This window comes from Panicum virgatum, chromosome 1K, assembly GCF_016808335.1.
Source record: "Panicum virgatum strain AP13 chromosome 1K, P.virgatum_v5, whole genome shotgun sequence".
In the NCBI taxonomy this organism is placed as follows: Eukaryota; Viridiplantae; Streptophyta; class Magnoliopsida; order Poales; family Poaceae; genus Panicum; species Panicum virgatum.
The window spans coordinates 49,302,085-49,329,956 of NC_053136.1; the positions used below are offsets into that span (position 1 = coordinate 49,302,085).

Below are 27,872 nucleotides of genomic sequence, written 5' to 3' on the forward strand. Positions count from 1 at the left end.
CCTCATAACCCGCCCGCTCGCTTCCGTTCCGAAGGACATGAGGTGTGTAAAATTAGTGTCATGTGGCGGGTAGCTTGAGAAACCTGTAGTCATTTTTTGATGAGATGGCAACAATAGTATCTACTAAGATACAAGCACTACATTTTGCGGAGGGACACAACAATAGTATCTACTAAGATAAGATACAAGCACTACATTTTGCGGCCGAACTGAAGCAGGCTGCCGTACACCCTGTCCCAGACCCCGACGAAAAGCATGTCGGTGTCGGGGCTGAAGGACATGCCGGATATCTCGCCAAAGAAGTCCAGCTCTTGCCTTCTGTTGTAGTCGCTCTTCACGTCGTAGATGTGCACAAAGTCGGCTGGTTCCGCCATCGACATGAACTGCCCATCCGAGGTGATGCGGATCGACCGGATGGCTCCTAGGTTACCCCTCAGAACATGGACGGCTTTTGAGAGGTTCCTCGTGTCCCAGATCCGGCATGTCTTATCTTGGTTACCAGTAGCAAATGTTCGCCCATCTGGGCTCCAAGCCGATGCAAACGAGTAGTCCCGATGACCTTTTATACAATGAAGAGTCTGCAAGTGAACCAGAGAAAATGGTGAGCTCAATCGCATGTCCCTAACAGCATTTTCATGCGAAGGATCTATTGATCTGAGCTTAGTTAGCATACTCATGGCGACTGAATACCTTTCCGGAGCTGGCATCGATAAGTAAACCATCAGGGTCATCCCCCACAATAACAACCACCTTTCTGTCAGGACTCAATGAAGTATGCTGCATCAACAAAATATACATAGTAAGAACAGATACAGTAATAAAAGTATGGAAACAATCCACTGAATTTAACCTACTATCTATCATGTTCATATTGATCTTGGACCAATTCATTCTCGTAGCAATAAGAAAGATCGTAAAGGATTCCATGGTTGTTATGTGAAATGCCTTGAAGGGTGCCAGCGGGGCAATGCCATTCTTTCTTTTATTAATCATTATATCTAGAAATATAAGAAGCTATTAGCAGATATCAACATATAAATTGGTCTACGAGTAAATTCAAGGTGGACCAGTTGGAGTTATGGTCGGAGAAAAGCAGCGCTTCAAGACTGGGATGGGCCTCACGCCTCAGGGAAGCAGACCAACCCTCTTTCTAATCTTCTATTCTACTTAGTAGGTGATGTACTTTAAGGCCGTTGGAGAGAGCAGCAAATCAGAGGCTAATCCGAGGGCTCCTAACTAGTTTAGTCCAACTGGTATTGTGTTGATGCAATAACACACTCACTTTCTCATCCCCTGGGGTAAAAATGCATCTCCTCTTGCTTTGAGCAGCTATCAGGGACGAGAATTGATTTTCATGGAAATGAGGTCGTAGCCATGAACTTGGGACCTGATCAAGTGGACCTAATTTCTCCTAGGGTGTCGTGGGCAGTGAGGAGCTTGCCTATGAAGTATCTCTGTGTGCCTCTTCATTTTTCCAAACTTAGGGAAGAAACAACCTGCTTAATGAGCATTCCTAAACCTCTTCTATTTCATCAAGTTCCCGCAATGGGCCACACAGATCATTAACTCTTTTATGGCTCATTTCCCATGGAATAGCTTTGATGGACATAGGACTTACCATCTGGTTAGCTGTCTGTCCTTCAGTGTGTACGAGAAAGTATATACCTTCAGTGTGTACAAGAAAGTATTATGGGAGATTGGGAGTTCGTGACCTCAAAGACCTCAAGATATGTTCAAGAGGATCAGCTGTGGAAACAACTTGTCAAATTAAATATAAAAATACCGAAAACCTAATGTTTTTGCCTACAAGGATAACAACTCTTCGTTGTTTTGGATGGGGGTTATGTGGGCATCAGATGTAGCAAGGATGGGATACAGAAAATTAAATTTTGGGAGGATAACTGGCTAGCATGGTTCTTACGGCGGTAAGGCGAGGTGTGGCGAGTCACCAACGCCCAGCCGCCTAGGCAGGATAAGGCGCCACCTTAGCCAAAAACAAGGGGAGCACCTTGTCACCTAGGCGACGCCATGAAAACCATGCTTCAGCTAGCATTTTCTAGGATTGATATGTTTTAGTGAATGAATAGACTGCAATGGTAGCTGAATATGGACAGTGTGAACCTAAAGTGCAGTTTTAGGAGGTGTGCAACTGCGGATCAGTATAGAAATCGGGAGGCGGTGGTGCAGCTGGCTTAGCATATCCTTTACTCATGAGTAGGACGAAGCAATTTGGCAGTACACCTCCTCTGTACTGTACTGTACTGTACTCTTCTCAGTCCTTGTACAAAGTAGTGAATTTTAGAGTCACTCCTGTGTTCAACCCTGTGGTTTAGAAAATCCACATTCCCCCACGAGTGCACATCTTCCTTTGACTAATGTTAGCTTCCCTTAGCACACACACAAGGGGTAGTGGATGAACTCAGTGAGAGGAAGAGAAGCAGAGAGTAGACACGAGGAGTGTTGCTGCTTAATTCCACTGAGCTGCAGCTGCTCTTCTCTATATATCCAAGCCAGTCAAGGTGAGTTACATTACAAGGTATGGCTTCTATAGTGCCCAGCCACCTTTAGCTACTACTTGCTACTGCTACCTTGCTGCTACTTGCAGCTACTACTATTAGTTACTTGCCGCCCAAAATTGAAGTGGCAGCCATGAACAAAAGAGACAGGAGCAAAAGCTCCTATCAGCAATGAAAGGTACAAGCTAGAGCATGGTGATTATCTAACAATTCTTCCCCTAATCGCATTGCTCTTGCTTGATCTCCTCAACTCCAATCTTGGTCCTCAACTCTGTGAGTCGAACGCGCCCAAGTGGCTAGGTGAGGATGTCCCCGAGCTGTCGAGCAGTCTCGACATACTCGAGCTTGATCTGTCCTCCATCGACACAGTCACGGATGAAATGGAACTTGGTGTCGATGTGCTTGCTTCTATCATGAAGGACAGGGTTCTTTGCCAAAGCAATGGCGGACTTGTTGTCCCCCATGAGCACAGGCGCGCAGGGCTTCTCCTTGATCACCTCCTGCAGCAGCCTGCTGAGCCAAACTCCCTGGCAGCACGCCGTCGCCGCTGCAATGTACTTGGCTTCACATGTGCTCAGCGCGACCACCCTTTGCTTCTGCGACTGCCAGGAGATGGGGCAACCGTCGAGGAAGAACAGAACTCCGATCGTGCTCTTTCGACCATCGACGTCCCCGGCCATGTCGCTGTCGCTTAACACGGTCAGCTCCAGCCTTGCTTCTCTCCACCGTGGGTAGACAATGCCGTACCCAATGGTCCCTGCCATGTAGTGGAGGAGCTTCTTGACGGCGACCGAGTGGTCCTCACGCGGATCCTCCATGAATCGGCCAAGGTAGCCGACGGCGAACATGATGTCCGGCCGAGTGTGCGTGAGGTAGCGCAGCCTGCCGATGATGCTCCGGTACTGCGTCTCGTCCACCTTCTCCGCCGTGCTCTCCTTTGAGAGCTTGATCTTCCCTTCCATGGGAGTCTGACAAGGCTTGCAGCCGCTCAAACCACCCCGCTCCACCAGCTTCCGAGCGTATGAGCTCTGGCAAAGCGTGATCGCGTCCCTCCCCTGCTCCACCTCAATGCCGAGGTAGTAGGTGAGCAGGCCGAGGTCACTCATGCGGAATCGACCCTTCATCTCGCGCTTGAAGTCGTCGATGTCGCGTTGCTCCGACCCGGTGATGATCAGGTCGTCGACGTACACGCCGACGATCAGCCGCCCATGCTCCGTGGACTTACCGTAGAGCGCATGCTCGGTGGCGCACTTGATGAAGCCGAGGGACGCCAATGTCGCGTCCAGCTTGGCGTTCCATGCCCTCGGCGCCTGCCGCAGCCCGTACAGGGCCTTGCGCAGGCGGAGCACTTTGTGCTCGCTGCCAGGGACGGCGAACCTCGGCGGTTGCTGCACGAACAGCTCCTCCTCCAGCTCGCCGTTGAGGAAGGCCGACTTCACATCCAGATGGACTCACCAGTTCCTCGTCGCCGCCAGAGCCAACACCGTGCGCACGGACTCCATGCGCGCCACCGGCACAAAGACTTCCTCGAAGTCGATGCCCTCGCGCTGCACGAATCCTTTGGCAACCAGCCGCGCCTTGTGCCGCACCACCTCGCCGTGCTCATTGCGCTTCACCTTGTACACCCACTGGAGCCCGATCGACCGGCATCCAGCCGGCGGATCCACCAGTTCCCAGGTGCGGTTCTCCTCCACCGCCGCCATCTCCTCCAGCATCGCTGCCCGCCAGCAAGCCTCCTGCTCTGCTGCGGCGAAGCTTGGCAGCTCCTCTGCGCTGCCCAGATGCAGCTCGAGGTCGTTCAGTACCCGGGCCGCTTGCCCCGGCGGACTGGTGTCGCCGACGAGATCATCCACCGCGCGGAACCGAAGCGGCTCGCCGGAGTACTCGGTGTCGACGTTCATGGAGGCGCTCAGCGGAGGCATGACGAAGCGGACCGGCGTAGCTGAGCCCGGTGACGGTGTCGTAGGTGTGGCCGGGGATGCCTGCCCCGCAGGCGAGTGCGGAGCCGGCCCGACTTCCCCTGTTTCCAAAACAGGGGAGGCTGGAGCAGGGGAGCCGCCGCCTGGGCTCGCCGCCGTACCTGAAACAGGGGAGCCACCACCTGGGCTCACCGCTGCGTCCCCGTCGGCGTCCACCCCGTCGCGGTACTCCACGTGCTCGATGACGAAGTCGCTCCATGCTCCGCGCACCACTTCCCCATCGCCGGACTCTTCCTCCCAGTTCCAGCTCACCGCCTCGTCGGAGATGACGTCGCGGGAGACCACCACGCGCCGCCCTTGCGGATCGTAGAGCTGGTAGGCCTTGCTGCCGCGCTCGTATCCCAGGAACACCATCGGGGTGCTCCTGTCCTCCAGCTTGGAGAGGTTTGGCTTCGTCGTCTTCACGTGCCCGACGCAGCCGAACGTCCTGAAGGACACGTCCGGCTTCCTCCCGTGCCACGCCTCGAACGGCGTCGTGCCCTTCAGGCTCTTGGTGGGCGCGCGGTTCAGGATGAACACCGCCGTGCTCACCACCTCGCCCCAGAACGCCGCCGGCATCCTCTTGGCCTTCAGTATGCTCCTCGCCATGCCAACCATTGTCTGGTTCCTCCTCTCGACGATGCCATTCTGCTGCGGTGAGTACGGCGCCGTGAGGTGGCGTTCCACACCTTGTCCCGAGCAGTAGAGGCCGAACTCGACCGAGGTGAACTCGCCGTCGCGATCCGTCTGCAGCACGCGCAGCTTCTTCCCCGTCTCCGTCTTCACCTGCGCCTGGAACTCCTTGATTGCCGCCAGCGCCTCATCCTTGCTCGATAGCAAGTGCAGCCACATGAAGCGGCTGCAGTCATCCACCAGGAGGAGAAAGTAGCGCCGCCCGCCGTGCCGGCGTGATTGGCCCGCAGAGGTCGCCGTGGACGAGCTCGAGGATGTCGCCGGCGCGGTAGCTCGCCTTCTTGGGGAACGGCAGCCTCCTCTGCTTGCCGGCAAGACAGCTGTCGCAGAGCTCGCCGGCGTGCTCGATCAGCGGCAGCCCCCGCACCATGCCTTGCCGCGCCATCCTCACCAGAGCATCGAAGCTCAAATGGCCGAGGCGCGCGTGCCAGCGCCACGCCGCGTCGTCGCACCGCGCCGCCAGGCACACCGGGCGCGCAATGCGCAGCGCCGGGGTGTAGAGGCGGTTCCTGCTCCGCTCCACCTTGGCGAGCAACTTCCGCTCGCGGTCCCTGATCCGGAGCACCCCGCCATCGATCAGCACTTGGCAGCCACGTTTGTCGAGCTGGCCAATGCTGACGATGTTGCTCCGGAGCTTGGGGATGTAATACACATCCGTCAGTGCCTTGTGCTCGTCGGCCTTGCACTGGAACACGACCGTGTCGCGCCCCCGGATGTCGACGCCGGAGTTGTCGCCGAACTTCACCGTGCCGACGATGCCAGTGTCGAGCTCGGAGAAGGCTGCGCGATTCCCGGTCATGTTGTTGCTCGCGCCGGTGTCGAGGTACCACAGCTCCTCTGTTTCCTCCTCTGCTCGCCCAAGATTGACCCGCGCTCGCGGCTCGTCGAGTACCACGCGTGCGCTCTGGTCCTCCTCTGCTCCGGTGTTGATGGCGCACACCTGGGCCATCAGCAGCGCCGATTCCTCCTCGTCATCCTGCGCCAGATGCACCCGCTCCTGGCGCCGCGGCTCCTTGCAGTCGCGGGCCGAGTGCCCGATCTTGCCGCAGTTGCGGCAACAGTCCTTGTCGGCGACACGATCACCGCCATCCTTGTCAGCGCTCTCCGCCTTCCGCCGCGTCTTGCCGCGCCGCCTGCCGCGCGCACCGCCTTTGCCGCCGCCGCGCGAAACAGAGCTCTCCCCCTGCTTCCTCTCGCGCAGGGGCGCCGCCCACTGCTCCTCCGTGAGCAGCAGCTGGCCGCCGGCAGCCGTACGGGTGGGCGTTTCCGCGCGGTCCTCGACCGCCTTGCGTCGCCCGGTGACATCCTCGATCGAGAGCGCGATTTGCGCAAACCGGGGCGGCACGACGCGTAGGTACTTCGCCACCGCCGCCTCCTCTCCGATGTCGACGCCGACTTGCGCTAGCTGGCTTACCAGAGAGGTGAGCCGCAGCGCGAAGTCCTCGATGGCTTCGCCTTGCGCACGCGGTCGCCGCCCAGCCGCATCGTCTCCAGGCTCTCCCACGCCTCCTTGGCGGAGTCCTTGGCGCCGAGCGGAACGACGTACTCGGCCGGCACCGACTTGAGGATGGCCTCCATGGCCGATTGGTCGTCTTCCTCATCGGCGGTGCCCACGGTCACCGCCGCCTCGCCTTGAGCATCACCTTCATCAGCACCACCCACTCGGCGTAGTTCGTGCGGGTGAGCATGGGGTACTGCGCGCTGCCGACGTCCCGCACCGTCTTCTTCACGACGTATGTCGTCTGACGCCTACGTCGCTCCGGGGAACGCCCGCGCCCATGCTCACGATCAAGGGAGGCCATGGCCACCAGGCTCAAGAACTCAAGCTCTGAATACCACTTGTTAGCTTCCCTTAGCACACACACAAGGGGTAGTGGATGAACTCAGTGAGAGGAAGAGAAGCAGAGAGTAGACACGAGTGTTGCTGCTTAATTCCACTGAGCTGCAGCTGCTCTTCTCTATATATCCAAGCCAGACAAGGTGAGTTACATTACAAGGTATGGCTTCTATAGTGCCCACTGCCCAGCCACCTTTAGCTACTACTTGCTACTGCTACCTTGCTGCTACTTGCAGCTACTACTATGCACAATAGTTACTTGCCGCCCAAAATTGAAGTGGCAGCCATGAACAAAAGAGACAGGAGCAAAAGCTCCTATCAGCAATGAAAGGTACAAGCTAGAGCATGGTGATTATCTAACAACTAAGAGGAAAACGGAAGAGGATGGAAAATGTTTATTTGGTTGTGGGAACAAAAGTTCTCACTACCTCCTCATTGAATGAGTTTAGCTAGAGATTTGGATATCATTATCTGAACAGTTAGGCTGGAATATGATTTCTGATTTTTGAATCTCTAGCTAACTATTGGCTTCGCACCAAGAAACATGCTGTGCTCAATTTGTTCAGTTATGCTGTCATTGTAGTTTGTGGAAGCTAAGAAACAACTTTTGCTTCCATAATGGCAGGTGCTCAGGTTTGCAAACAGCTGTGGTCGCCCATGATACAATGTTCAGTGGGTAAACTGCATGACAACAATGAAACTTCGGATTTTTTTTGACCTTGAAGGGGCTGTTCCCTTCCATCAAACGGCCATGAGCAGCTCCCAGGCATCCATTTCACCACCGGGCTCTAATCAATGGAACCTGGAGTCTCAGAGCAGAAGCTGTCAGATGGGCAATGTTCCATGTCCCTGTGCATGTTCCTTAGGCCGTGGCAACTGCACAGCTGGTGTTCTGGGCTGGTTGGACGCCTGATGAGTGACACTGACAGTCCATCACCAGGGTAAGTCACAGAAGAGCTCCCTGGCAACCACCTCGTATGTGCCGTGGACTCCTTCATCGGCCTCCTAGTTCAGGTGCTGTTGCTGGGTGAGTGGCTCCTGGCAGAGCAAACAGATTTGTGGTGGAAATGGACTGTGGTGGAAGTGGACAGAGTATTATATATTTCTAAATGGCGCAAACTTTCAATGGCATTGAAGCGTACTATGTCAGTTCAATTTCTGAAACCAGCAACTTTGGCTGTCACTGAAACAGTTATTCCAATTTCCAAATAATAAAAATTGTAAATATTAGTTTTGATAACATGTGAGCAAAACGGGATGTATGATTCAACAGTAGTGATGCAACCAATGCATTGTTCCAAACAAAGCACAAGGTAAAAGAAACCAAAGTAGCTTACATTCACTGGCCATTCGAACTGAAAATATTTGCAGAGTTGGAATCTCTCCATGTCATAGTCTCGCACACCAGAGTCGTTATTTGATGCTATGAAGTGAACGGCGCCGCTGGGGGTGTAAAATCATAACTCAAATGAATACATACGTTCATAGGGTGCAAAATCAGAACTCAAATGAATACATATGTTCATAGGTAGCATCTTCAGCAACACAGATAGGAAGTTACCTAGAGGTATTGAATATCTCAACCGCATTGGTAATAGCGTTGTCATCATAAGTTGTTCGGCAGCAAAAACTAATTCCTTCCCGATCAAGGTGCTGCAATGCATATCAACAGAAGATAATTAGTTGAACAAAAGATCGTTATTTAGAACAAACAAACAAATTAACCATACGAACACAAAGCACAAGAGCCATCAGTTTATTATTTGGTAATAAAAAGATTGGGAGTCATTGAATAGTCCTTTTTTATATATATCAAAATCAGCTATTAGACTGGTCTCATATTTGCATTCACCATAACATTCCAATTTCCATGAGAGCAAACTCCAGTGATAAGAACTAAGTAGTGCACTACGACCTTTAAGTGAGCCATGAGCATCTAATAAAAGAGCGACTTGATGCATACTGAATAAGTGAATAGCAAAATAATGTGACCATGTCAAAGCTAGTATAGTGCCATAGCTCATACATCAACAGTTTTAATTGAAAAAGACTTGAATCATTCTTCATAACTTACTTTGCAGATTAGCTCTCCTTGGAAACCACCAGCTACCAGCAAATTATCCTTGACCGCCAAGGTACTAACTTGAGTCTGAGAAAAACCCTCTGATAAACTCCCCGAGCGTTTCTGTACAAAGATGGTCATTAATAATATGAGTTGAATGGCAAGAGACCTTAAGCCTGACACAGAAAAATAAAATACAATGACATATCATACCTCCCTTGATGCCACATGTCCTTCGACATTCATCAGTTCAGTATTGGCACCACTCAATGCTGACCAGTGACGAATTGAGTAATGTGACGTAAAGTAGACGTCATGCTTAGATGTAGCCCACACCAAATTTCTCAGCTGCAGGCACAAAATCAGACGCATTGGTTTCTTTTAACATTTACGCACCGCACTAAAACCATATAAGAGAGGATGGATATTGATAAGGAGTTCAACACCGATTGCAAGAGATCAGCTCAAACACAGTGGAATCTTTGTTTAGTTTTGAGAAGAGAACATAGGCAGAACCACATAATCAGGTCATGCAGATAGCCCCAGGTCCCTGAATATATTGACTTTTTTTTTACCTCAGTAGAACATCTCCAGATAGCAGATATAGAGATGAATTAGTGAAAAAGGTAACACAATTCTTTACAGAGTTAACAGGGGTACCTTGTGCCCGTTAGAAAGGAAGAAGTGTCACTATTCAAGTATCCATGCAAACTATGTTTCATTGAGTTTTGGGTGTCTCATTATACAACCAAAAAAAACCAAGCCACAATTTGACAAAATCTAGCAACTTCTCAGATTATGTTAGTATTCGACACTCAACAAATTTATTATAACAGCAAAATCAAAACAAATTTGAGAAATAGTACATTGGCAGGTCTCAAGTTGGTTTATGAAATTTTAGAACATTCACTCATGAGGAAACATCCAGAAATTTGTACCACCTATCAACATGATATCTAAACAATTGTACTATATACTTACCCTTTAGCATATCTCAAAGGCCGAAAATGAAAGAAAAGGGAGTTAGCTCACCTGAAAATGTAGAATAGTTGATTTTACTGATCTAATATTTTGCCTGAACTCATAATACATGCCACCTTTCTCTGTTGGTTTGCAATCCTGTTCCATGGCAAGTGTCAACCACATGAGACAGGATATTTTACAGGGTTGAACCTCCTAAAAGATTAGGAGGCACACCTTCATTGCTTCTTCACCAGAATTGGGCACATTCTCATAATTTTTGTACTGTTCTAATCTAGCCTGCCTGTATTTTTCACGAGTTACAGCTAGCCTCTCCCAGACAATTCCTTGCATGTTTTTTCCTTTTCTTGCGTCTGCTGATGAAGTATCTGGGATATCAGCATTCTGAACAGAAAAAAATAAAATTGACAGCCATTAGAGCATTCAAGTAACTAGTGATGCAACCAGACCAATGTTCAAGTTGAACACAAATTGTATGCTATGCGAAGGATTGTTTAGATTAAATTACGTGTAAACTGTAGATGATCAATTTTGTTGCAACACATAATATTGTGACTGATCAAACAAGACCTACCATTACAAGTAGTACATGGGCTATGTAAAGGATACGAGAAAGCAACATTATTAGTAACAATATACGTTTCTAGTTGTCAACCACATAGAATTATACTCACCCAATGAGAAGTGCGCGCCACAAAAGGTGACAAAATAAAAAGGGAAACATACCGAGCGGACATAATCGTCATCATCCGAATCGGAGTCCCTAAACTCTCGCTCTTGATGCTCATCGACCATGTCATCAACAGGATCATCCATGTCGTAATCATAATCATCCTCCATCTCTTCAGCGTGGTAGTCGTGATAGTTGCACATTGATCCTCTCAGGGGAGAGATGCAACTGTTCCCTGCAAACCAAAACACAAACCACCATGAGCAACCAGGGGCGGACCCAGCATAGGACATGGGTGTACATGTAATTATTGTTCTTGCAAACGAAATCCAAGTTAGTAGGTAGCTCAATATATTGTAACTGGATTCAGACCCGAATACAGATAGTTTCGTTAGGGTTTGGGGTGCTCAGTCTCGCACAGCACAAGGAAAGAGAAGGGGCGGGCGCGGCATACCTGGAGGATGCGCTAGTCGCCGGCAAAGGGCTGGGCCGCCGCTCGCCCAGTCGCCGCCGCCAGGGAGATCAGGAGAGAGTTTCTCTTCCAGAGAAGGAAAGGTTCGAGAAGAGAAACAGGAGGGAGGAGATGATCCTGAGGCCCTGAGCGGCTGAGGCTTGAGCGGGAGGGCGGCTGTCAATGAGCCGAGCTCGAGCGTGACCTAGGGCTTGACGCCGAGCCAGCTCGGCGCGGCTCGGTCCGGCTCGTTAGCCAATTGAGCCAGCTGGGCTTGGCTCGTTAAAAAATGAGCAAAATAGTTGTTCCACTCGGCTTATTAATAGCTCGAGTCAGCTCATTAAGCTCGCGACCACATATAGATTGGTTTTTTTAGATTATATATATAAACCACAATATATGCGGAATATAAAATTATGTATAGCAATCATAAAGTTTCAAACTTTCAAAATTCAAATAAATTATAACTGATCAATAGTTTACTAATTACATTAGCTCAGCCATAGCCCATAAGTACTTCTATAGCAGCATGCATATCTTAAAACAGACTAAGAGCATCTCTAAAAGCTCTTATATATGTGAATAGCTAAAATCCTGATCTAGTCATTATATAAAACGAAATAGCTAGCGAAAAAGAGATGAAATCCAACAGCTTCTCCAAAATCAAAAAAGAGATGGCTAACACTCAGCGCTAGGCAAAGATGCTCAGCGGCACCCCTGGATAGAAAATGAGGATAGAAGACGAGGTAGATAGAGTTTCTATTGGATGGGGTCTTTTGTCTTCTTTTTCATTTTTAGCTAACTCACCTAAGATACAAAAACTCTTAGAGATACTCTAAGGCATGGCTGGCTATTTTAATTTGTGAGCTCACTAATTAATGCATGGCTCTAGCCTAAAGTTATATTATTTTAATTTTTTATGGTTGGAAATTTAATTAATAAAGGTAGCAGGGTGCATGCATATGCCACGCAAACCGAAATACTCGAGTCTTATTGAATACCTCAATCTCGGACCGTTAGAGCTCGTGAAAACTCCAGGTTAGGTCCAAGCTTGGCTTGATTGATTGATTCTAAGTATAGCTTAGCTTGAACTGAATTTTAGCAAGTTAAATATATAAAGCTCGTGAATCTTGAGTTTTTTGGTAACCATACTTAAGAATAAGAGTGAACAGTCACTGCTCAGCTGGTATAAATCAGCTACTCGTTGTGCTTTTTGTTTCAATAACTCTCTTTCTCTTTAATCTTATACTAATATCTTTATTTTTAATATAATAGATGAAATAATAAAATTAGTTGATCACCTTTTAATAATGACCTATTTAGCTACGTAAACATGTTATACCAATTAAATATTCTCTTACAATAGAGACCTATCAGTTCATTCTCTTGAAAGTATATGCTTATGTGGATGGTCACATCTGTAGATGTGTTGCTAAAATATAACATCTATAATATATGTAGTTTTCTAGCTCGGGCATTGAGATAAAATTCAACTAAATGGGAAAAATCAATGTAGGGGAAGGATTGAAAGGAATAACTCATAAGTGGGAATTATAACAACAAAAGTCAGCAATCACATCATAAGTAGGAAAAAAATCATCACCATTTAAAAATATATTGTGTCATCTCTGCAGGTAGATATGCAACTCGGGGAGTGTATATAATTTTTTAGCACTAACATAGTAACATGGATCAGCACAAAATAGAATAAATCAAAACAGAGTTGAATTCAAAGGCGTATGGGACATTATTTTTCGCGACCGTAAGAAGTGGGGACATTATAACAACAAAGAAATCTAGTAGTAACATATAAGCAAATATCGCCTATTAAATATAACTCGTTTTGTATTTCATAGGCGAGGTCTTTAGTAACAATGATAAGCAAGAAGATGAGTTATATTTCGAAGGCGAGGTCTTTAGGCTTAAAATGTATACAAAGGTGACTATGGCTTGACAGTGCAATGAGATAGCAATAATGCTGTGGAAATGGAACCATTAGCGGGGACGCATGGGAAATGTGGCTCAACATCCTCAAGTTAGAAAAGGTGCCAAGCAACAGTCGAGGCTCTCCATGGAAGAAGCACCATTCATAAAATAAACAAGGATGGAGAGGCAAGGGAATGAGCCAGGTTTATTTTGTTTGAAAAAAGAGAAATTCTTTTTTTAGTGGAAAAAAGAGAAATTCTATTGGATGCATTTAGCAAGTCTTAATAGCATGGACAACGTGTTTTTAGGATTTAATTTGTATATTAATTTAATTAATATATATACAATTTAACATTTTTTCGAATTAAAGCTCGTTTTGCCTTCTGTTTCTCACTCCCTCTTAATAACATTCCTCCTCCCTCTTTTAACTTCTGTTTCTCCTTTCCTTCCTTCTGTTTCTCACTCAAACCTGCTTCAATAAATTCTCGCATAGTTTTGTATCGTTGGTGCGCAATGGCTTTAGACGTTGGAGCCGAGACGGAGCATGTACTTGCAGTAGTCTTGGTATGTATAATTATGCTAATCCGAGAGAAAAAACAGAGTAAAAAGTGTGTTCTAGCACCTGCAGAAAGAAAGGTACAGACACAGACAGGCTATTTACATATCACAGAGCCAAAAACCCTGAAAAACTATATAAGAATGAAAGCAGCTTTCTGTAAAATTCTTTGATTCTGAATGTTTCCTGAAACTTTGTGATAACATGCCTAGATGCTAGATGGAGATGTAAGTAATTGACAAGCATCAGGATTTTCACAGGACTGTCCATATGGCCCATAACATTGACACACAAATCAGTCAAGGATAAAAGGCTTCCAGGAAATTTTGGGCCCAAGCATTGCTGAACTGAAAGCAAAAAATATATGTTTTTTTTAATCTCTTGATCTTTTGATACAAGAACACCCAGAAAGATTACGCTGTTGTGACTGTCTGTGGAAAAACGACCGTATTTCTCTGCACCATTTCTTGTCAAACAGAATAGTTCATACTGCTTGTAGAGTCACTTTCTGACAATATAAGGTGGCAACAATGTTACATGCACAACATTTTGCAGAGGAACAAAGCTGGTGAACCATTGATTCCGCTCCTCTGACCCAACAAAATTAGGCCACGATCAATATGAATGATAATTGATACATAAGCATCATAGTGTAACGCAACAGTGACAATACAATGATACCGCTGAGTTGAGCTTTGTTTGAGCTAAACACCGGCATTGACAAGTCAAATTCCAGAAAATACACAATACATCATAAATTATATTAGAAGAGATTTTACACACAAAACGAAGAATCTGGCAGCTAACCCACCAGGAGCACCATAAGGTGCAATGATCAAACTCAAAGCCTCATCAGTTGAAACACCCTATATTTCGGGCAAATGAATGGAGCTATCATTCAATGGAACAACGACGCTACTGCCACACTCAAGACAATCCATGCAAGGAAGATGCGTTGTGCGCGTTCCCCACCATTTGCAGTGGAAATATCTCTTTGGGGGACATTTTCGCAAGAAAGCCCCAACTTGCCTTCCTTGCACTCGCTGGAGAACAGGCCTGGTGGGTACTTACCGTTGAGGTTGATGTAGGTGAACATGGTCGACGCACAGCTGTTGCTGCCATCATTGAGGTACATATAGAATGGGCAGGCAAATTCCTTGAGAGCAGCGCAGCATTGGCTAGCAGGAAATTTCGGCCCTTTGCACTTGCTTGTGATGATCGTGTAGTTTTGGAACTCAAAGCTCACAGGGCAATCTGATAAGCATAGGTAGTAATAAATTAAAAAAGATATATGCCACATGTAGGTACCAAAAGTACAGAACATGATATTCTTCTGAAAATGTAAGCATGGAACATGACTTGATATTACTAGGTATTAAATTATTAACAATGCATATGTATTTCTCATTGCACTAATGTTACAAAAGTATGCAATTAGGGTTTGCTCCGTAGAATTTGATCCATCTGCAGATAATTGCTAGGATTAACAACCTAACTGACTTTCAGTTCCTTGCAGAAATTGCTATTTCACACTAGCTAATTTATTATCCCTTAACCCGCAAAAAAAATTTATTATCCCTTATTTCTCAATACGGTGCATGCCCTATTCCTTTTGAGGTGATTCTGTCAATGAGAATATGAGGTTCTTCCCTATTACCAAGTCGGCAGGCATGTGCATGTAGCCATACCAACCCCAAAATAAGTGGCGAATTGCACCGGTCACCGGTCAGCTGCACGCTGTGATTTTCCATGCCAAGACCAACTATTCCTTGCTTTCAGACCCCTTACCATGACACCAAACTACCTCACCTCCTTGATATGCAAATGCAGGTTAGTGTCCCTTAATTTAATTAATTTGGGGTTCGTTGTCCAGAGTTGTTGTATGTATGATTTTTTTTCTCGAATACGAAGGAGAACTGCGTATCATTGTATTAATAGAGAAGAGAGAGAGTCTTACATAGACCCAAAACACACAGCCACACCCCCTTTAACCTGCAAGACCTTAATCGCCTATTGCTGTTGAGAAAGACCTGACCACACGTTGTATGTATGATTTTCTACCATCCTTTTCATTTTCAACAGCGCAGCACCATTGAACCTTGAACTGTCAAGAGTCTGTTTCCCCTTTGCATCTATCAAATGAAGTTGCAAGGCTGAAAACTCGGTGTATTCACTTTTCTGTTTGCTTCCTTCAAATGCTTCACCGAAAGGATGGGTTTTCCTTTTCAGCTTTAAACACCGAAGCCTGCGACCTTGGGTTTGCATTTTGCAACCGAGCGTCACAGTTTGTGACCTGGATGACAATTTAACTGCCAATCACTTACGCCTAAGATTTCCTGAGCTAGTTTCTCCTACCCACGTTACCTTGTGCAGTAAAAGGGGAGGTGGGTTAGCGCCTGACAGTTCAGGTAATCCTACCTCAATTTCCGACCAAACCCCATCTCGAATCAACCATGGATTAAGGGTGGAAGAATTGAGCAAGAAAGAGAAGGAAACATACCCTTCTTGGCCTGCAACAAGCTCCTCCCCGTGGATCCGGCGGTCACCTGGAACACGCCGTCTGCACACCCAAGCACGAACAGAAGTTAGAAGAGTAGTTGCAAACGGAAAAGGCAAAATTGGCAGCAAGAAGCACCAACACGCACTCGCCGGACAAGAAAGGAGCGGCTGCAGAGGCGACCCGGCCAGGGCGGCGGCCGAGAGGAGGAAGAGGAGCAGGAGCCCGCGGTCCCCCGCCATCGCCCACGCGTGCTCCCACCACCGGAAGCAAGAAAAGAACCCGCCGCCGCCGGCGGCGACCCTGAGACCCTTATCGGCGGGACAGCTCGAGGGTAGCGGTCTTTGAGGATGTGGAGCTCGGGAGCTTGCCGGAGCTAGGCCGCCGTCGAGGAACGCGGCGCGGGATGTCGAGGCCGCACGACGACGCCTTCCCTTTGTCTCGTTTGGCAAGCTAAGCTCTAACCCTCGTGTGTTACAGCTCGAATCAAACAAATTAGGCGTATCGAACGACCTTTTTGCGTGGCTAGTATTAAAAATTCAAAAATTTACATGTCATTGTATTCTTACTTGTCGGTAGCTTGCAACTGGGATACCCACTCCTACTGTGCCAAGACTCGCGTAGTTATCCGTAATTACGCCTTAAAAAGCTGAGCAGCCGGACCCTTGAGGTCCGACTCCATCTCACCGGACCAACGGTCCCGGACCCGCTTCCCGCTCGGGGACGAGTCTGGTGTCACCACGTATCCCAGAGGTGGAAATGCTCAGTACCTGTGGCCGCGAAGCCGGACCCCCGCAGGTGGGTCCGGGATCTCCACGTGCTATCCGGACTCCCGCAGATGGGTCCGGGACCTCCACGTGCCTATCCGGACCCTCGTGAGCTCTCGGCTCAGCTAGCTGATCGGGAGGAGTCCGGAGCCGCCATGTGTCACGCAGACGCGGGCGCGGGCACAAGCCTTCCGCTGGAAGCCCCCTCACACACCCACATTAAATGCGAGCGGTTGAGGCGTGCTCTGCTGCCGCTGGGCACGGGGCAGCTTTTGTCAGTCCACAATGTGGATCGCCAGTTACCGAGACGGCTCGTTAGTTACCAAGCCAAGCATTAAAGACTCAGCACCGCGCGCATGGGCGACGAGTCATGATGACCAGCTATTGACTGAAGCAACAGTGCACGCTGCTACAGTGGACTGAGTCAGTAGTTCGGCGCTTCATTATGACCTCGACACGCGGCTGCATAAGGTAGACTCTACTCCGACAGGACAGCTCAAGACCATGCCTGGTCAGAAGATTCGTACGTTGTAAGATAATATATCGCCGGGTCCACATGTCGGGGCCACGCTTAGTGTACGTGCTCCCCTTGATCATATAAAAGGGAGAGCACGCACGGTAGGAACATGCCAGGCCAAGCCAAGTCAGACCAAGGCAAAGGCAGACACAAGACAAGCTCGGATTCACTCCGAACAATCCCGTTCTCCACCTTTTGAGAGCACAAGCAATACAACACACAGTGGACGTAGGGTATTATGCTCCGGCGGCCTGAACCACTCTAAACCTGGTGTATTCATTGTGTTCTTGCATCTAGATCGGACTAATCCTAGCTACCCCCGAGCACTCACCCTCTAGGTTTAGGCGGGTGCACTACGCCACCCGGCTGTGGATTTGCACACCACAACATTTGGCGCGCCAGGTAGGGGGTGCTGGGCTTTCGCTTGATCATCGGCTCGGCATCACCATGTTTCAAGTGGCGAGCGCCCGGGGGCCAGAACTCGCGCGGCAAGCGCCCGCGTCAGCAGGACGGCGATAGCGGGTCATGCTCTCCTAGCTCGTCATCAAGCAGGTCTGGAGGAGCACAGCTTCAACAAAATCCCAGCCCGCAGCATACCTCACTCATGTGAGGAAGCCCGCTCCGGCAGAAAGCCGACTCCGGTCGCACCAAGCCCGCTCCGGCGGAAAGCCGACTCCGATCGCACCAAGCCCGCTCCGGCGGAAAGCCCACTCCGGTCGCACTAAGCCGACTCTGGTGGCTCTCTCCGGCGGAAAGCCGACTCCGGTCGCACCCCCGATTCTACATCTCTGTAAATCCTACCCTTAGAGGCCCAGCAGGGAATAAAACATTTTCCTTTGTAACTAGGTAGTACTTCCGTGTGGTCCAGTCCGGTGAGCCTCCCCCGTGGAGGGGTCCGGACCTCTACGAACCAGGTTCAGGGAAGCGTACTCACCCTCCGGGAAGGTCTGGAGCCGTGTAGCCGCTTAGCCTAGTTACGTACCCTAAGCCTGCATGCTCTACCCTAAGCCTGCATGCTCTACCTTCCTAGGGCGAGTACCGTAGTACCTAAGATTGGGGGTCCGGAGGTCCGGACAGCTCCGGCCTCATAAACCTGTGTTCTGACTTACATCACACATCTCATGTACATCAAGTTGTAAAAGAAAAGTTTATTTTCAGTTCGCCTCTAAGGATGTTACATTCCAATTTCAATCTACACATTCTGTTTGCGCTACCCCCACGTGGTTTCTCACTCTTGTGCGGTGATTATGGTCCGAATTGAGTTGGCTAGCTAGTGACTTAGCTCGAGACCCCTCATGGAAGAGAGGGGTTCGGACACCTGGGAACCTGCAGGTTCAGGGAAGCGCACTCATTCTCCGGAGAGGTCTGGAGCCGTGTAGCCGCTTAGCCTGGTTCCGTACTCTAAGCCTGCACGCACCACCTCCTGTGAATGAGTGCCGTAGTACCTAGGACTGGGAACCTGTAGGTCCGGACTTTCTCTTAACCTAAAGGCCGGCCCTTGAGCTCCGTTAAATGAGTCTAGCTGCCTTTCTCAAAGGATCACAGCCAATAGAATTTGGGACCCGTGGGCACGCTACTAAACATCTACCTTGAGTCACGTGCAGGTCCAAACGTGATGATACAGCAGGTGACCCAAAGGATGGATGACGCAGGACAACACCCTTGCGGCGCGCACCGCTGGGCACCAGAAGCAGCCAAGTTGCTCACAGTAGTGGCCCCCACCTACGGGTTTGTTGCCTCTCCCGAGACGGGCCCGGGGCCTCTATCGGTACCCTACAATTGGGGTACCCACTCATACTGTGCCAAGACTCGCGTAGTTATCCGTAACTACGACCTAAGGAGTTGAACAGCCGGACCCTTGGGGTCCGACTCCATCTTACCGGACCGACGGTCCCGGACCCGCTTCCCGCTTGGGGACGGGTCCGGTGTCACCACGTGTCCCAGAGGTGGAAATGCTCAGCACCTGTGGCCGCAGACCCGGACCCCCGCAGGTGGGTCCGGGATCTCCACGTGCCATCCGGACTCCCGCAGATGGGTCCGGGACCTCCACGTGCCTATCCGGACCCCCGTGAGCTCTCGGCTCAGCTAGCTGATAGGGAGGGGTCCGGAGCCGCCCCGTGTCACGCAGACGCGGGCGCGGGCGCAAGCCTTCCGCTGTAAGCCCCTCACCCACCCGCATTAAGTGCTAGCGGTTGAGGCGTGCTCTGCTGCCGCTAGACACGGGGCAGCTTTTGTCAGTCCACACTGTGGATCGCCAGTTACCGATGCGTCTCGTCAGTTACCAAGGCAAGCATTAAAGACTCAGCGCCGTGCGCATGGGCGACGAGTCATGATGACCAGCTACTGACTGGAGCAACAGTGCACGCTGCTACAGTGGACTGAGTCAGTAGTTCGGCGCTTCATCATGACCTCGACGCGCGGCTGCAGAGGCCAGACTCTACTCCGACAGGACAGCTCAAGACCATGCCTGGTCAGAAGATTCTTACGTTGCAAGATAATATATCACCGGGTCCACATGTCGGGGCCCCGCTCAGTGTACGTGCTCTCTTTTGTCATATAAAAGGGAGAGCACGCACGGTAGGAACAGGCCAGGCCAAGCCAAGACAGGCCAAGGCAAAGTCAGACACAACACAAGCTCGGATTCACTCTGAACAATCCCGTTCTCAACCTCTTGAGAGCACAAGCAATACAACACACAGTGGACGTAGGGTATTATGCTCCGGCGGCCCGAACCACTCTAAACCTTGTGTGTTCATCATGTTCTTGCATCTAGACCGGACTAATCCTAACTACCCCCGAGTACTCACCCTCTGGGTTTAGCCGGGTGCACTACGCCACCCGGCTGTGGGTTTGCACACCGCGACATTACTTAAAAATTATATTATTTTTTACCATACATCATCCTATTCATTATCGTAAATTTTGTCTTATTGTTGATTAAAACAATTCAACTATGATCTACTTGTAACAACATTTGATTTGTTGAGCTTTAATAATATTATGCAAATAATTATTTTTATTTTTATTTTCATTGATTGTTGTTAGCTTTAGTTTATATTAATAGTATATATTTGTAACTGATACATAGCTAAATGATATTTTATATTTCATTTTTTAAAATGACATTGGTGGGTGATTTTTAATTAGATATAGGGGTATTTTAGATTAATTTTTATCGTAATAGTAGTAGTGGGTAATTTTTATTTTTCTATTTTTTTCGATTAACGTGGAGATTTCTAGACCTTGAGGGCGAACGTGGAGGTTCCATTTGTTGGCCAAATAATAAGATAACTATCAAGGTAGCCCGCGCAAATAGCGCGGGTAGCTAGATATTTGATATTTTCTATATTACTGCTTCTATTCTAAATTATAAGTCACTTTATTAGATACGTATTATCTTTGTTCTAATTGAAACTAATCTAATTCAAATTAAATTTATAGAAAAATAGTACCAACATTTATAACGTCAAATTAGTTTCATTAAATCTATCATATAATATATATTTATAGTGTATTTATTTGGCATTATGAAAATTAATATATTTTACTATCCTGGTCAGTGAATAGAAATATTCCACTTACCACAAAACTAAAGTTGTAAATAATTTTGAATGGATGTAATCACATTTGTATTCTACTCTAAAAGAAATTTATGCCAATAGCATTGTTTGTGACATCATTGTATTTGTTTTGTCCCAATATCCTAGACGAAGGTAGCATCTATGTTTTTCCCACCATAATATTTTGTGGCATATAAATTTTTAGAATACCTCACATAGAAACATAATTTTGGTATTTATTGAAAGGAATATAAAAATTAAGCTTTCAATAGAAATATATTTGTTGGTTGACTGGTAGTGAATATTTTTGTCTAAAAGTTTTAATTACGGTTAAAAATTACTCTTGTTTTTTTAAGAATAAGATTTAGATGAGTGACTTAATATACACTACCCTGAGATCATTAGAATTAGTTTTTGAATATTAGTCAAAAACTTAATTAGTGCTGGATGCATTGTCTTCATTGTTTTTCATATCCAATCTCTCCAATTGCTACAACAGATCTAAACATGCTCACCTTGTTTTGCGACGGCTGCATCAATAAATTTGTTGTTATGCAAGCAAGGTATAGCCCCTTGTGCTCATTCCATTTGCTACATTTAGACCCAAGAAGGTTCTGCCCACTGCACACTTTAGTCAGTAAAGATGCATCTCAGATGGTCCGCAACTTAATATACATACCTGATCAGGGGTCATACATATCTAATCAAGGGTCGGGTCTAAAAAAGCTCGGCATTCTCTTCAGCCCGAACTCGACCCAACTTGACCACCAGGCTAGATTTTTTTTATCCAAGCCCAGTCCGATATGTGATCAGGCTTGGGTTAAACCCAATTTTTATGTACAATTTTCAAGTCGGGCTAGTTTTTTTTGGACTTTGGGTAAGAAAATTCGACCTCTATCCAACCTATTGTTTATTGCCGATCGAAAATTTCTATCCAAACCGGGTCAACATATTAGTTGGAATGGCATTTTACGGACGGGTAAGGTTCATCATGTTGGACGGCCCATAAATAGGTATATCCATGTCAAATATTGATTCCGAGTTGGTTTCTTTAGATCATATCACCACTCATGTATAGTTGCTCTTCCCTTCAAAACCTTTTGCATGATTGATTGATGCTAGTTGTTGGCCAAGACAACCTTTTTTTTGGGGGGAGGGGGGCAACTATATATATATATATATTTGCATGTCCTGCCGTATGATTGATATTTTTCCCCTTTTGCGTATGCCTTTTGTCCATAAAATTGCAAATCAAATTATTTCCTAATACTAATATACACCGATATATATATTTGAATGGCCTTGTGTCTATCTACCCCCGATCTGTCTAGAGCTAAGGGGACCCATTCCCATGGCGCTGAGAAAAACCAATAATACTATTTCCTAACGCAATACATTTTGACTTGAATAGCACATAGATGAAAGATGAATTTCCATATCTTTTGTGAAAAATCTTTGACGTTATAAGCTTGGTCTATCCTATTTTTTTAATTTCTAATTTGTCTATGTAAATATGGATTTTTTAAATTAATATGAACCGCTAGATCTTTATAAATCTAACCGTTTAAATCCTTCTCTTTATTAGGTTAACATGGAATTTATCTTCAAATAAGTCTAGGCCGTTAAATCTTTATAAAATCTAATTGTGTAAATCCTTTGCTTTTTAGATTAACGTGGAAATTTCTCTTCGAGTTAATCTAGCCCATTAGATCTTCATAAAATCTAACGGTGTACTCCCTCCGCTTATTTTTATAAAAATATTTGTTCAAAAGTGATATATGTATATTTTTATGAAAGTGCTTTTTTTAAAAAATCTATTCATATGGCTTTCACTTTTTCAAACTCAATAACTTAAAAATTATTCATGATTTATATTCCCAATGTTTGACTCAGACCTTATCCAAAACAACATTCTTTTTCTATACAGAGGGAGTATATCATTATCTTTTTTAATTAACGTCAGAATTTCTAAACCCTCTCCACAAATATAGTGACTTCTTTTAACACTCTCGTATTAATATTGTAGATAGATGTCAATTGTTTTTCTAGTGATGCCGCTGATCACAGCAGCACACCATCGATGCCCTCAGCTTGATAAGACTCTTATCCTATTGTGTAAATAGTGGGTCTTCAATCTATCAAATTATAGTTAATTTTGTTCCGCCATATTTGCCATGTACATATTCCTATTGCTAGATAGCTAGGATGGAGTACGGTCGTATTCAAATCGTTTTGCTGAGCGAGAGCATGCCATGTAATCCTCTGCTATGGCCAGATTTAGGGCTGCAAAGCCTACTAATCAAATTTGAGATTGGTAGACCGCAAAAGTCACAGACAGTGCGTGAATGCTACAACACATGCTCCCATCTAAAAAAGCATGCTGCCTTACGAATTCTACGCCACGAAAATAATGGAGTCTTTTTTTAGATCGGAAACAATAGAGTCCGAGTGTAATAAAACAATGGAGCTCGAGTCTAATAGGAAATAGGAAGTACAAAATTTTAATTCAATATAGTTTTTTATGTGATATAGATTCTTTAGAATAATACAGATAGTTAGATCTTCATAAAATACAACGGTGCAATTTTTTCTTTTTTTTAAATTAACGTGAGAATTTTTAGATTCTCTCAGCAAACGTGGTGGCTTCTTTTAACACTATACTTGTTATTCAGTTGATGAATTTCTGAGGCCAGTTGTTTGAGAGATCTGGTTGAGAAACAATAGAGAAATTCTTTCAGCTAGGAATAACTATGTAAGACAAAATTAATTGTACCAATTGTTTTAGCCTTCTATTTATATACCGAGCGTGAGAATATGCGGGGCAGAGGTGGCCTTGGACCTGAGGAACCAAACTTTGATGGACTTAAAAACGGACATATTTTATGATGTGACTTTTCCTTATTTTTTTTAATCCTACCTAGAAAAAGAAGCAAGCTACCTTTGTTTTTGACAGAGTCCTAGTACGATTTTGCCTTGATCCTGCCTTGATCGAGTCCTAGTATGACCCTGCCTAGAATCGAACTATACTACCTTTCTCGATATTAATTGAGTCCTAGTTCAGGTGTCCGACTACAATAGCAAATACACACATTTTATCGTGTGTGGATATTTTTAATATAATATGCAAACATGGGATAATATAGACCGTTGGATCTTCGTAAAATTCAACGGTCTAAGTTTTTCTCTTTTTTAGATTAACGGGAATTTCTAGTCTCTCTCGACGAACATGGCGACTTTTTCTAACATTTAAATATTTATATAATAGATAGATTAGGGGACGGGTGGTGCTGTTGCTCAGACGCGTGCGCCTGAAATGAGAGGCTTCCTCGACGCGTCTCGGCCGTATCCTATCTTGATCATGGGGTCGCTTTCTTCTCCTGCTAGCTGGTTGCCACTTGCCCGTTATAGCTGCAACGGATTGCTAATCAAATTCACCAAAACTTTCTAACATCCGACGATTTATTTAAATATGTAATTGCTGCGCTCCCTCATAACCCGCCCGCTCGCTTCCGTTCCGAAGGACATGAGTGTGTTACATTAGTGTCATGTGGCGGGTAGCTTGAGAAACCTGTAGTCATTTTTTGACGAGATGGCAACAGTAGTATCTACTAAGATACAAGCACTACATTTTGCGGAGGGACATAAGCATGGTACGGTGAACGATCAATTTCTTTCCTCTAACCGGGGAAAAAAAAAGACCAGTCTCACAGGTGTACGCAAGAATCAATGGTATGAATTTAATTTAATTTAATGTAACGGTCACAATACAATGGTACAGTGGATTGAGTCTCAACGTTGTAATTCGGCATCGACACGTGGAAGACCATAGAATATGCAATCTGTCATAAATTACATTGAGAAAGACTTTACACAAAAGGAAGAAACTCTGAGACCCACCCACAAGGAGCAGAGAATGAACTTGAGCCTCATCAGTTATAAAAACACCAACTTTGGCGAAATTGAAGGCATCATCATTCAATAGAACAACAATGCTATCAATCCACACACAAGGGTAACCAAAACAAGCGAGCTGCTTCGGGTTCGTTGGCTGCCATTGGCAGTGACGGCGCTCTGGGCATCTGTGCATTCAAGCCCCTTCTTGCCCTCACGGCAAATGTTGGCAAACAGACCTGGGGGGTACTTGCCATAGAGGTTGATGTAGCTGAACATTGCTGATGAACAGTCGCTGCTGTCATCATTGATGTAATCGCGAAACGGGCATGCGAATTCCTTGAAGGCCCCACAGCATTGGTCGGCAGGAAATTTTGGCCCTTTGCACTTGCTTGTGATGATTGTGTAGTTTTGAAACTCAAAGTTCATGGCGCAATCTGACATATATGGGTACAAATAAATAAAAAATTAAAACCAAGTACAAGAAGTATGGAACATGACTAGCGGTGTGTCAGGGGCAGAATACATTAGATGATGAGATGGGCTCATCTTACTCAGCACTCAATGTCAGCAATATATATGTATTGCTAATTGAATTGAGGTCATAAAAATATGCAATCAGGACCTGCCTTGAAGAACTTGGTCCTTTTGCAGATTATTGCCAGGACCAACATAGCCATCTAGGACATAATGTCATGGTCACATACCCCCCCCCCCCCGCCTCTCTCTCTCTCTCTCTCTAAACAGTTCAGTTGTACAAGAAAAGGTGTTCCTGCTTCACCATCACAGGGCACAAACTTGGCGATATGCTTCGTTCATTTCAGGATCTCTATTGCTCTATTGGTGTTATGGTTAGGACTGGGGATGAATATTCATGGATATGAATTTAAATTGTCTAACGAAAGTATCATAGTATCAAGCATCAAGTTCAGGTAATAACATTTTGATTGCTCCTAAATCCTAGGTAATAACTATGTTTGGTTTCTACAGTACCCGATTTCACGAGAAGGGAATCTTATATGCATGGAGTACTAAATGTAGACTATTTGTAAAAGCTTTTCAGGGATGAATGTAACTTTTCGCGACGAATCTAATGACGGTAATCAATCCATAATTTGCTACAATGATGCTACAGTAACCATCCTCTAATCGTGCGGTCAAAGGCCTTATTAGATTGGTCTCACAAATTTATCAGGGGCCTGCAGGTGGTTTTGTAATTAGACTTTATTTAATACTCTAAATTAGTGGTCAAAGGTGCAAAAAGTTTTCGCGAATTTTTTTCACCCCCAAACCAACACATGGCAATATTCTAAATTAGTGGTCAAAGGTGCAAAAAGAGATAATTCCTGGCAATACTCCTGAAATGGGATCATAAATTCAGTGGCCAGCTTTCCTTTTGTTCCCCAAGTCAAGAAGCCCCATGCCCTCTGAAGTCTGAACAACATAACCATATATGCACCTTTTGTACGGTTGTACCACTGAGAGATTGATCTCCAGTTCATGTCAAGGTGATACTGCCAATGAAACATTGAGATGCCTCCTGTGACCAAGTTGGCACTTGACAAGCCTGCATGTTGCTCTCATTGGAGGCATACGGCAACGGGCAGCACGCACTAGACCAAGATGAATGCGCCCCCTGCCCCTTCAGACCATCACCATCAGATGCATTTGCTAATGCCGTCTGGCATCATCTTAAATTAATTAAATTGTGTTACTTTCCAGAGTTGATCTATGTATGATATACCCCCCCCCCCCCACCCCCGGCCCCCGACGTGCCATCAATAGGCTGAAGCCCTTCGATTTTTGTTCGCTTCCCTTCAATTCAAATGCTTGATAGCAAGGATGTTCCGCCCCTTTTCAGCTTAACTGGATAACACCATTGCCCATAAGATTGGGATATGCAACGTAGCAAGAGCTACCTAGATGCTGCTTTAATTGCCAGTTACGTGCGCCTAAGATTTCCCGAATTAGTTTATACTAATGGATGCTGATTCGCTTTGCGCAGGAAATGGCGGGGTCGTGAGGATTAGGGCGACAGCAAAAAATCTAAACACTGCATCTAACGGCCCGCTCCCAATTTCAGATCGAATCCCTCCTAGCTTGACCCCCAGGCACCTTGACTCGAATCAATCACGTCACGCGTTAAGGGATGGGAAATGAGCAAGAAACGCATGGAAACGTACTCTTCTTGGCCTGCAGCAAGCTCCTGCCCGTAGATCCGGCGCTCGCCTGGAACACGCCATCTGCTAGCCAGCATTTGCACAGAACCAACCCATCAGGAGATGCCGCTACGCAACGGAAAAGCCAAAGGGTCAGCAAGAAACAGCTAAGCAAGAACACGCTCGCGCTCACCGGACAAGAAAGGGCCAGCGGCGGAGGCCACCCCGGCAAGGGCGGCGGCCGAGAGGAGCAGCAGCAGGAGCCGGCGGTCCGCAGCCATCGCGGCGCCTCTCTCTCCCAACCGCAAGCAGGAACTCGCGGCAGCCGACGCTTTGTCGGCCGGAAGGTGGCGGCCTCGGGGGGAATGGAAGCTCGGGAGCGTGCTGGATCTAGGCCGACGGCAACGAAGGCGGTGGAGGTGGGACGCGGGATGTAGAGGCCGCCCACATGCGCGCCACGACGTCCGCGCTGGTGGTGGTGCTCGCAAGCTCGAGCCCAGGCGTTACTGCTCCAACTAAATTAGTGTCGCGCCGCGGGGCGGTGGAGCTTGAGCTTGGAAGGGGCCAGACCGCCAGAGACACTGGGCACGGGCGGGATTAGGAGGACTCGACGCGGTTTGTTCGGTGGGTTTTCCCTCTGTTTCGCTCTGTATGACGGGTGACGGCGAGTCGGTGGCGCTGGGATCTCGTTGGGGCTAGCTGGGCTGGAGGGAGACATATCCTATGCAATTAGCCTATCCATGCAATCGTGCAATCCGCGAATATGAAACATCCGATCTCAATCCAACGGTCGCTGCTATTTTGCACTTAAACCCCCCGCACCTCATCAGC

The 27,872-nt window shown here is 46.9% G+C and overlaps 1 protein-coding gene across 1 annotated transcript; it reads right to left on the reverse strand.

Annotated features, from left to right (window-relative positions):
- Positions 1 to 70: 70 nt before the first annotated feature.
- LOC120640093 (uncharacterized WD repeat-containing protein C2A9.03-like) lies at positions 71 to 27,585 on the reverse strand. Its single transcript, XM_039915983.1, has 11 exons — positions 27,235 to 27,585; positions 16,151 to 16,210; positions 10,774 to 10,952; positions 10,264 to 10,431; positions 10,099 to 10,185; positions 9,280 to 9,414; positions 9,079 to 9,189; positions 8,566 to 8,657; positions 8,342 to 8,447; positions 691 to 777; positions 71 to 578 (listed from the first exon to the last, which is right to left on the reverse strand). The coding sequence occupies exons 1-11, from the start codon at positions 27,320 to 27,322 to the stop codon at positions 192 to 194; spliced, it is 1,500 nt and encodes a 499-aa protein (XP_039771917.1). The 5' UTR covers positions 27,323 to 27,585; the 3' UTR covers positions 71 to 191.
- Positions 27,586 to 27,872: the final 287 nt, after the last annotated feature.

Excerpts from the sequence above, each read along its gene's own strand:
- LOC120640093 (XM_039915983.1), bottom strand. The coding sequence starts at position 27,322 with ATGGCTGCGGACCGCCGGCTCCTGCTGCTGCTCCTCTCGGCCGCCGCC. Across the intron at positions 16,211-27,234 it reads CGCTGGCCCTTTCTTGTCCG|ACGGCGTGTTCCAGGTGACC; the intron begins GTGAGCGCGAGC and ends TTGGGTGTGCAG. Across the intron at positions 9,190-9,279 it reads GACATGTGGCATCAAGGGAG|AAACGCTCGGGGAGTTTATC; the intron begins GTATGATATGTC and ends ATCTTTGTACAG.